The 10,959-nt window shown below is 39.2% G+C and overlaps 2 protein-coding genes across 2 annotated transcripts; both read right to left on the bottom strand.

Moving 5' to 3' along the window:
* Positions 1 to 1,035: 1,035 nt before the first annotated feature.
* On the bottom strand, positions 1,036 to 4,437 carry LOC124035201 (leucine-rich repeat transmembrane neuronal protein 4-like). The gene is made up of 2 exons (XM_046348631.1): positions 3,965 to 4,437; positions 1,036 to 3,472 (listed from the first exon to the last, which is right to left on the bottom strand). The coding sequence occupies exons 1-2, from the start codon at positions 3,966 to 3,968 to the stop codon at positions 1,854 to 1,856; spliced, it is 1,623 nt and encodes a 540-aa protein (XP_046204587.1). The 5' UTR covers positions 3,969 to 4,437; the 3' UTR covers positions 1,036 to 1,853.
* A 1,526-nt stretch (positions 4,438 to 5,963) lies between these two features.
* On the bottom strand, positions 5,964 to 10,722 carry ddx51 (DEAD (Asp-Glu-Ala-Asp) box polypeptide 51). The gene is made up of 16 exons (XM_046348630.1): positions 10,536 to 10,722; positions 10,051 to 10,391; positions 9,741 to 9,943; positions 9,488 to 9,638; positions 9,248 to 9,393; positions 9,093 to 9,164; positions 8,888 to 8,994; positions 8,618 to 8,726; positions 8,356 to 8,501; positions 7,999 to 8,176; positions 7,801 to 7,916; positions 7,588 to 7,704; positions 7,395 to 7,496; positions 7,083 to 7,146; positions 6,664 to 6,798; positions 5,964 to 6,524 (listed from the first exon to the last, which is right to left on the bottom strand). The coding sequence occupies exons 1-16, from the start codon at positions 10,556 to 10,558 to the stop codon at positions 6,498 to 6,500; spliced, it is 2,037 nt and encodes a 678-aa protein (XP_046204586.1). The 5' UTR covers positions 10,559 to 10,722; the 3' UTR covers positions 5,964 to 6,497.
* Positions 10,723 to 10,959: the final 237 nt, after the last annotated feature.

The raw sequence follows: 10,959 nt of genomic DNA, 5'->3' as shown, positions 1-10,959 counted from the left end.
GGCTAGCTCGTTAGCGCTCGCTAATAGCGTTTCAAACGTCACTCGCTCTGAGCCTTCTAGTAGTTGTTCCCCTTGCTTTGCATGGGTAACACTGCTTTGATGGTGGCTGTTGTCGTTGTGTTGCTGGTTCGAGCCCAGGGAGGATCGAGGAGAGGGACAGAAGCTATACCGTTACACTGGCAATACTAAAGTGCCTATAAGAACATCCAATAGTCAAAGGTTAATGAAATACAAATGGTATAGAGGGAAATAGTCCTATAATTCCTATAATAACTACATCCTAAAACTTCTTACCTGGGAATATTGAAGACTCATGTTAAAAGGAACCACCAGCTTTCATATGTTCTCATGTTCTGAGCAAGGAACTGAAACGTTAGCTTTCTTACATAGCACATATTGCACTTTTACATTCTTCTCCAACACTTTGTTTTTGCACTATTTAAACCAAATTGAACATGTTTCATTATTTACTTGAGGCTAAATTGATTTTATTGATGTATTCTATTAAGTTAAAATAAGTGTTCCTTCAGTATTGTTGTAATTGTCATTATTACACATAAATAAATAAATAAATAGGCCGATTAATCGGTATCGGCTTTTTTGGTCCTCCAATAATCGGTATCGGTATTGGCGTTGAAAAATCGTAATCGGTCGACCTCTAATTCAGACAGCTATAGTGCTCTGGAACAATTAGCAACTAAGGATAAGGACAAGAAAATCTGTAATGTGAAATGTAAATACAATCTAAATGGAAATATACACTTCCATAGAGCCTAGATAGAACTCTACACTGTGAATCCTACATGGTTGCATTTGTCATAGCCTTAGTGGGCTGGTACACCACGCACATCCATAAAAAACAGGATAAAAACTTTTATGCATTTTTCATAAGATTTGAAATTGTCTTGTTACACCATGTTTTATGTCATGGTGAAGTGCCTCAATAGAAAGCCTACTAGTGCTGTTGGCTTTTATGGTATATTGCATGCCAGTAAGAAGACTAAAAACAGGACAAAATAATGTAATCATGTTTATGACACCCATTATTTAGCAACTACCATTCACAAGATTAATGACATAATTCAATTTCACATACAGTTACCATAATTCCATAAAACAAACAAGAGCTAAATATTGGAAAAGACTACACATAAAGTCTATCAGTTACTTGTATACAAGTATGAACACAAAGATCTCAATATTACTCAAGGATAAGAAAAGTGAAAAGTGGGGTAATTTGTAATCAACAGCAGATACAGATATGCCATCTCAATTTTATCCCTCTTTTGTTGCTGACAATTTTCCTGCACTGCAGGAAATGCACATTTCTAGTGTATTCAAGGCTTAAAAAGACTTCTAACATTTATTATTACTAGCTTACAACTTGATTTGCCCTAAGGAAAAATGTATCAACCCCTACAAAAATGGCCATTAACTATAATCCACAAATTTCCTGTTGCTGCAGGATTATTTTCCTGCTGAAAGAAAGTAGGTTTAGGTTTATATTCACAAACAGGATTAATTCATCCAATCAATTTGTTCTTAATGTGATAACGTTAATTTAAAACAACAATAATAAGAGTCAAACAGGGGATGAAAGTAGTCAGTCACCATGCACATGGTGATCTGTACAGTGCATCCCTGTGGAAAACATTTAGCTCTGACTCCCAAGCAGCTGTAAAGTGTGTTTTTAGGATGGATAACTTTAATTTAAAACAACAGTAAGAACAGAGTCAGAGGATGGAAGTTTAACTCAGTCTCCATTCACTAAAGAGGTTTACAGTGCATCCCTGTGGAAAACATTTACCTCTGACCCCCCAGGCAGAGTGCGTTTTTAGGATGGACTTGACAGATCATACCTCACATTCTCTGGATCCTGAGATCGTGCAGGGGCAGGACCTTGTCTCATTTACCAATGCATCCATGGTCTCAGAGTTTGAATGGTAAGTCAAATAATACTCTTGCAACTGAGAGTTAAGGTTAAGCTCCTGCTTCCGGGCCTTTTTTCTGCGCTTGTGGTTGACTGAGTGCTGCTGAAGCTGCCTCATGCTATTGGGGTAGCGCCTCCACGAGACATAAATTACCAGCAGGATCAATGACACAGACAGAAATAGGGCTACACTGCCTGCAATTATTTTATGGAAGGCCATATGCTCAAACTCTAGTTCTGGGAAAAATGAGGAGGATTCTGGAGAGATGGAGGTCATGAGTATGGACTCTGTTGTTTCTTTGTTTGTCACAATGGGAGAGACAGGTTGTGGAGCGAGTCTTTGTACAGTTGATGCAGGTAGACCTTGGGTTATTGTGGTCGTGGCAGAGAGAGGTGTGGTGGGCTTTTTGGTGTCCACAACTAAGGCTGTGGTTTGCCTCATGATCATAGCTGTGGTTTGGTCTACAACTGATATGTCCACACAGATTGTGTAGTTCCTCACTATGTCGATTACTCTGTCTCCCTGAACTGACTTGGGGCTGCTGCATATCATGTTGATGTCCTTTGAGCCTCTGAAGTTCTTCAGCCAGGTCACCAGGGGGCAAATAGTAGGGCTGCAGTCCCAGGCGTTACCCACCAGGCTGATGGTATTAATGGAGACCCAGGCTGAAACCGTGTCCTGAGACACGTTGCTCAGCTTATTGGATTCAAGATTGAGTATCTGTAAGTTTGGCATACACTGGAAAACAGCTGGGTCCAAGATCTGGATGTCATTTCCTGAGAGGTCTAATTTTTGCAGCGTATGCCAGATCCAAGGCAGGCCCTGATTGATGGCTCGTATGCGGTTCCATTGCAAGTAGAGGACCTGTAGATTGTTAAGGCGTGGAAAAATAAAAAAATGTATCCTTGAAAATTGATTATGCTCCAGGTGAAGCTCTTTCAACTTGAACAGCCCCAAAAAGGTGGTGCGGGTAAGGGTGCGTAGGTAATTGTAACCCAGGTCCAGGAACTCCAGGTTGCGACACTCCAGGAAAGTGCGTACAGGTATCCTGTTGAGACCATTGGATCGTAGGTGAAGGTTTTGGAGCTTACGCAGACCATAGAAATGACCTGGCTGCAAAGAATGTAGCTGGTTGTAGGACAAATCAAGATTGCGCAGGTTTGGTACAGCATTGAAAGTCTTATTTTGTAGAAGTGTAATTTTGTTAGAGCTGAGAATCAGATCTTTGAGCCTACGCACACCCTGAAAGGCTAAGCTATCTATAGCGGTGATGGAATTGTGGTCCAGGTAAAGCCAGATGAGCTGGTTGAGATGAGCGAATTGGTAAGGCAGCAGAGTCAGTAGGCTGTTGTAGCGCAGGGACAAACCCTGGCATCCAGTAGAGATGTTTTCTGGGATGTCTTGAAAGATGCCAGACTCGCAATAAACAATCTTCCCTTCACAGCGACAACTTGCTGGGCACATTCTCTCCCCCTTGCTGAGCAGCAGAAGAGAAGATGACAGGAGAAGACATAAAAGACACCTATCCCAAACTAGGGAACCTGTAGATGAGAAGAGATTTGAGTGCATGTGGCTACCAAAGCACTCCTCCATTTCAGTATGTGTGCCCTGTCACTGTGCAATGTCCATGACAGATTGATATTTTCAGGCAGATTTGTATTTTTTTGTGGCATTCTGTGAAGTGAAAATCCAGTCAACTATGGGTGATGGGTCTTTCTAAGACATAAATGCACAGCAGCAGAGAGCAGACACGGAATAACTTTCATATTTCATACCACTTATGAGCTCAATAATGTATAATGCATATTCATAAATATATAAAAGGGCAGGTATATTACTGTGACCAATCTTTTGTTGGGTTTTAGAGCAGCCAAACAACCCCTCATTATAAACCCTATATAATACAATAATGGTTGTACACTACTTAGGAAAAGCAAGCATCAAGGAGTTGTATGTAACAAAGCTTCAAAGCACCATAAACTTGCATGAAATAGAAATATGTATCTTTATGGGTTTCATTGGTGGTCACTTACCCATGGCTGCTTAGTGAAGTATGAGCAATCCTTTCAGCACCGTGGAACTGTCCAAATAATTCATTTAACTCCTTTCATTCGACACACGCCTGCTCTACCGTTAGAAAACTGAAAATATTACATGAATTGCCTAGTGAGTTTCAAGAGATGCTCTTAAATGTATACATCACTGACAATAATACTTTACATCAGAATTAAAGACAAGTTAGAACGTAAGCAGTTCCAACAGTTCAATATATCCGCGGTAGAGCATAATGTACTCATCCCTAAATAGTCTACTGGACTGGTAGCGACTTCACCCGTACGCGGCAAAAAAAAATGGAAATACTGGCTATGCGCAATAAACAATTCCGTTCAGGCGTGTCAGATTGCACAACCAAGTGCAAATGCAACACCTTGCGCCTTCTCGCTCTCTACATACACATGCATGCATGCACCCTCGCGAAGAGAGGGAGAGAGACATAGCCATAATGGCATTTGAAATGTCTCTATTCCTTTGAAACTTTTTAAAAGTGTAATGTTTACTGTTCATTTCTTATTTAAATTGTGTGATCCATTTCACTTTCTTTGGCAAGGTAAACATGTTTCCCATGTCAAAGCCCTTCGAATTGAGAGAATTTCACTGTATAATAATCGGTCACATTCGAGTTACTAAAATAGTTTTTTTTTAAACTTGTGCATTTATCGAAAGATAAAAGTTCTTCAACATACTGATTTATGAACGATCTATAATTATTTACAAAAGCTACCTTACTCATGACACATTTTCATAAGAAAAAGTAGCCTCCATAATCTGGCATCCCTAATCTGTTTAAAACATTAAAAAAATGTAATGCCTAATTTCGCTGTTGTAGCCTATAGCAGGCCGACTGCCCACAGTATCTATAAATAGCGTCACAACAAAATAGGAAAACGTGTTGTAACATTTGGGCTACATACAACTATAAGTAAAAACAAAAGATGTAGTACTTTACATTGACAAACTATACAAGGGACCCTTCAAACATACATCATGTGCAATTCAGGTCAGCAATAACAGTGAGAACAATCTCTCCTAATACATCAAATGTGTTTGGGAAATCAGATCAGTGCTGTTTAAACTAATGGCAGGATAAAAGGAAAAAAATTCAGTATTTTGGCCTTTTGTGATTTATTATTAATGAGAAATAAGATTGGATTTTTGTTTTTAAGTCCCTACCCAGGTAGCACATAACGTTCCGAGAACCATATGTTTCTTAGAGCTTGGTGAGAGTGTGGTTGCCCTATGTTATTTGCATACAATCTTTCCTTAACTTTCTGTGAAAGGTGCAGGATAGTTGCTTGGCTTTAGAATATTCTCAGCACATTTAAGGAACTAGACAAAAAAAAGTCAAACATTGATAACATTTCATTTCAATGTTGGGAATGTTCTAGGAACGTTCTCCAACTGGTTCGACATTGGAAAGTTCTCAAAGTTCAGAATGTTAAAAAAAAAAACATTCTGTGGGAATGTCAGTACTTCAGCATAACGTTTCATACCGGTTTCCTCATGGTTCTATTTAAAGTTGTGTTCTTAAATTGATCTAAGAACATTAAGAAAACTTTCCATAAAAACCACAAGAAACTTGAGTAATATTCAGAAAATGTTCTAAGAATGTTACTTAAAAACATACAATCCAGTCTCAGCATCAACGAAACTGTCCTTAATCTTGTTAAGTGTGCTCAGGTGTATTGGCCCACTAATTGGCCACATCTGATCATAATGAGCGCTTGGCTCCTATGAAATGGGGTCTGTTTGAATAGACTAAAAAGAACATGGCATGCTAGCTCCTTCCTGGTGGCGCAGTGGACTAATTCCTTGGATAGAAAACAAAAAATCATACAAACCTCTCTCACTGACAATAAAAAAGAAAGACAATTGTCTGTGTGATTAATGCCCAAGGAAATGAATTTCCATGCATTTTAACTGTGCTAGCAGTGTTAAAGTCAAGACCACTTGCTTAACATTAAGTGAAAGTCATTAAAATAATGTAGAATTTATTTTTTCAGAGAATCAACTAAACCTCCCAGGAAAACTTTCAAGGAACAAAAGTAAAATGTTCTCAGAACCTCCATGTGACCTAAAAATAAACCTTTTTATAACATGGATATTTTTTACTTCTGTTCTCAGAACATTTAAACATTTTTACCAGTCAGGAAGCGTAATGCTTTGTTCCCACAACCAACATGAAAACAAAAACATACGGTCCCACAACTTCCAAGGAAACAAATGTTCTGGGGATTGACATCATGGGCCTATCATTTTGCAACAGGTCATTGTTCAGTGGGCCATGTGAACTCTGCTAGCAATGCGCAGCAGTGTTTAACGTCGAGCCAATGGATTGTTTCATTAAAAACAAAGATTAATTGACATGTCCCATATTTATTTGAGAAAAACAAACATTTCATACAAAAGTCTGCACCTGGAACAAAATCTGATGTGCATGCTGACCACTGGTTTTGCCTGTCACAAGAGAAGGAACAATATTACACTATATTGACTCAAGTCACTGTGTTAGACGCGCTTCTTGGCCTTTTCACCCTGGGGGGAAAAATAAAAAGATGTACTGTTAAAAGTAATGACAACTTGCAGCTATGATGACGATAATGCTAGAGCAACAGACAACAGTTGTCCTCATGCCATTTGTTTGAATTTCAGTGATGTGAGTCTACTACACTACCTTTATGGTATTCCCCAACTCCAGTAGTGTCTGTTGATAGCAGGGTTCCATGCTCTTCAGATTCCCAGGCTTGACTATCTGTTTGTGGATCCCAGGGCTGCCTGCATCCTTCACCATCTGAATAAAATTATTCTCCTATAGAATAGCAACGACCAACACCAACCAGATTCAGCGTACAATAACTGTAGATCTATAACTAAAGCAACAATTTTATAGCTATTAAAACTTGTCTGGCAGTTTAATCACTACTAAACAAAACTCACATTTATTTAAATATAAATGTGCATTTTATTTATGCAGAAGCAATGAAATTGACAGAATACTGCTTTTCTGCAATGCTATCATTCCAGCCTTGGCCACACATTGACATATTTTCATTGCTCTTTGTGTCTTATGTTTGAAAAATACATCCATCTCACCTGTATCCCCAACAGAAATGTGAAGGCCAGTCCAGATTTTCCCGCTCTTGCAGTTCTTCCAACTCTGTGCCAACAAAAAGTTGTTGCACAGAAAGGCAAAAGAACATTGCATACATTGAAGGGTCCCTTGTAGTACTTTACATTGACAAACTATGCATCTTTTGTTTTTACTTACAGTTGTATGTAGCCCAAATGTTGTTACAACACATTTCCCTATTTTGCTGTATGAACATTGCATACAAAAGCTACAACAAATACAATTCAACCTATGCAGTTACAAGTGTAACAGTCAAATAAAACAAGCTAGCTTACCGGTGAATGTAAGTCCTGATGAACTGTGGTGCATCGTAGTTCACAACACATTTCACCCCGTTTATGTCAATGCCTCTGGCAGCAGCATCAGTGCTGATCAAACTTGAACAGAAAAAATGTATATATACATTTGGCAAAGAATAGCAAAGAAAATAGGATATTCAATTATCCGCTAACAGACACTCATACTTACAGTTGGATCTTTCCCTGTTCAAATTCCTTGAGGGTTCTCTTCCTCTCATTGGGGGAGAGTCGTGAGGAGAACTCAGCTGCCTGCACTCCACCAAAAAGATGCACTAGCAGGTACAGTCTGTCAGAGAGAACAGAAAGCAAAATCAAATTGCTGTGGACATGTAATCTTCATCCAATAATGCAGTAAGGATAAAACCAGTGAAGATTCACCAACCTGTGAGCGGCTTCTCTGGAATTGGTGAAGCACAGAATGGGACTAAACTTCAGGCGCAATATGAAATGGAGGATGAGGAGGGGCTTCTTACTCAGAGTGCAGGGCACATAGTATTCCTAGAAAAGAGACCACAATGCCACAATACTCTGGAATATAGGATAAATTATATTTAAAAAATGGGGATGTTTTGTAACTTACTGTCAGGCCCTGTGGGAAGTTAAACCTCTCTTGAGACTCGGGGTTGGTTGTTGACCGACTGTGGACAGAGCTGAAGAGTCTGGGCTGATGCAGGCCTAGCTGCTGCAACTTCTCTGGATTCTGAGTCAGTGTGGCTGAGAACAGGAGCTTCTGCAGAGGCATCTGCAGCGGTGACAAGCTGTCACAAAGTAAAAACAGATTTACTACATCACTGAAATGCATATACCCTAGAATAATGTATGAAAGCACACAACCCATAGGTGCAGAACAGTTTGTATTCTCACAAACAAACCACATAGTTGCCAGTCCTGCATTTTCCAGTACTGTCTGAAAGAATGCTGAGAAGTGAGGTCTTACCTCGCTGCTGTGATAGGTGCAGGCTCTGTCCTCTTGAAGATTGAGACTGCTTCAGAAACTCTCCTGGGTCTGTAAACTGCCTTGGTCACCTGACTGAGCCAAGACTGGTGCATGCTGTCAATCATCCGGTCTGCCTCATCAATGATCTACAGAGAAAGTTTTAATATTGACCATCAATGAAATATGAATCCTTTATTGAAATATTGTTAGTCATAACACCCATAAAAATACAAATGACATTGTACTAATATTAGTGACTCACAAGGAAGCGGAGGTATTCCAAACTGAAACCATCATTCTTATTGATGTGATCAACTAGTCTCCCAGGGGTTGCGACAACAATGTCTGCCAAACTGTGGCTTATTCCACCTCTGCAAAACAAGCAAAATGTGTATTTCTTTCAGATCGATTTTCCATTTAAAATCATGGTGTTATTTACGCAGATATTACTATTTTGAATGAAAGGAAACTAAGCTTAAACAAATAAAATAATTCATTATCCACCAAGGAAGAAAGACCTTGATGTATCTACCTGTTTTCTGAGAGCGATGCTTGCTCGGCGGCAAAGGACTTTTGACCAGCAAGCATAACCACTTTCAAGCTGTTGCCCTCCGCATATGAACTGAATACTTTGCAAACCTGTTTGAGAAAACATTAAAAAAATGTTCAAGCTCAGCTAACCAAAATAAATCACAAGTTATCTCCATCATGGAGATTGAAGGTTTGACCCAAGTTACCTGCTGTGCAAGCTCTTTGGTGGGCAACACTGCCAAAACCCGGACTTCACATACAACTCTCTCCATCAGTGCCTAATGACATAAAAAAATGAAAATTATGATTTATCTAGTGAAAAAAACCCCATTATATATATAGTTAATGGTTTAATTCATACCTGAATAACAGGTATGACAAATGCCAGAGTCTTGCCACTCCCCGTTGGAGCAGACACACAAATGTCTCTGGGTTTGTAGCCCCCTCTTCCAATCAATAGACCATGAGAGACACTCTCTAAAATGGCTGGGATGACCTCCGCTTGTACTGCAAAAGGGAAACAATAGAAGTTGAGTATTTTCCCCTCCCACATTGCGACAGCAAAACAGATTTCAACTTCCAATACTTTATGACTGCTAACCTGGAAAGAGGTGATGAATTCCATTGCTCTCAAGTTTCCGTTGTAGTTTAGTACAAATTCCTGGGACGTCACCGATGGGGACTAGGTTGCTTGTAATGTCTCTCTGGATTACATCTGGTTCAGCAAGCCACTTGGGCAGGACTCTTTGTACCTAACATATTACATATATGAAATGTATCATGAACATACTGTAAAGACATTTCCCACTAGAAGTTATATCAACGCGCTAGTGCACTTCACCAAACGACGGTACCTTTTGAATAATCTTTTTCTCAAATCCTCCTAGTATGGTGAAACCAGTCTGAGAGGGACTTGTTTCTGTGTCTTGTATTGACTGGTCAGTCTGAATTTTCTCCACCATTTCATCAACATTTTTTAGCAGCTCTGTTTTGTCAGCAGCAGCAGCCTCTTGCAGGTTTCTATTCTTATTGTGGACAGATGTCTGCTTCATCCCATCTAAGGAGAGAAACAAAGACAATAAGGAATACTAATATAAAATACATTCTTATGAATGTTATACCATTTCAACTGTAAATGTGTGATATAAAATAATAGATACACACCTTTGTCCTCTTCTGTCAGTTGCATCTTTTTCGTATCCTTCTTCTTTCGTGCATCATCACCCTCGGAAAGTTCTTCAGGTTCTGGTGGGGACACATCCTGGTTTACTTGCTCTTTCCTCTTCTTTGGGTGTTTTGTCTCATCGAGGTTGCCTCCCTTGTTTTTTCTTTTCTTCTTCACCGAGGTGTCCCCGTCATTCTCAACTGTTGTTTTTGACTGGTATTCTTCTTGACATGACAAGCTCTGTTGCTCCTTGACTTTGGCCTTCCTCTGAAGCTTAGCCAACAACGCTTTGGCTCGAGATTCGTTGCTCGAGCCATCATCTCCTTCATCCCCAAGGTATCTGTGAAAAGCATAGTCGTCAATGTACTTGGTTTCAGGTCCCCAATAAACACACTTCATAATATAACTACATAGCTAGCTGACTATGTCAATCAAGAACTAAGGAAGCTAGCTAACGTTAGCATACAACAAACAGTGAACATACCTATTAATAAGGAACAGAGCCATTGTTCAAATGTTGAAAGGGGCCAAGAAATGAGATGTGGGCAATAACTTCAATAATGCAACGTTATCTAGCAGCCATTCCACAACAATATATATTATAACTTTAACTATTTTTGCTGTTTCACACGTGTGTGTTTTCCCAGAGCTTTTTAGAGAAAGGAGGTGTCTTCCTGTTTAAAGTCGCTTTAAAATGACGTTAGTAGCTTCAGAAGAAGAGTTGACCAAAAAAAGGGTTGACCACTTTCAAAAATTAAAAGGTCATGTTTTCTTTATATCTTGTGAGTAAGTAACGCTAATATTTTTTTAAATGTTATTTGTTCATAGCTTAATATTTTAACTAGTGTTATCAATATTTGTATATATATTTTAATACAGTGAGCGCGTTATGAAAAGCCTGCTATCCT

This window comes from Oncorhynchus gorbuscha, linkage group LG05, assembly GCF_021184085.1.
Source record: "Oncorhynchus gorbuscha isolate QuinsamMale2020 ecotype Even-year linkage group LG05, OgorEven_v1.0, whole genome shotgun sequence".
Lineage (NCBI taxonomy): Eukaryota > Metazoa > Chordata > Actinopteri > Salmoniformes > Salmonidae > Oncorhynchus > Oncorhynchus gorbuscha.
The sequence above is the reverse complement of the archived record's forward strand: the minus strand, read 5'-3'. Positions and strand labels throughout refer to the sequence as shown.

Coding starts and splice junctions, on each gene's coding strand:
- ddx51 (XM_046348630.1), bottom strand. CDS start 10,558: ATGGCTCTGTTCCTTATTAATAG. Junction 9,165..9,247: donor TTGTCATACCTGTTATTCAG/GTATGAATTAAA, acceptor TTATGTCATTAG/GCACTGATGGAGAGAGTTGT. Junction 6,799..7,082: donor CATTTCTGTTGGGGATACAG/GTGAGATGGATG, acceptor GCTATTCTATAG/GAGAATAATTTTATTCAGAT.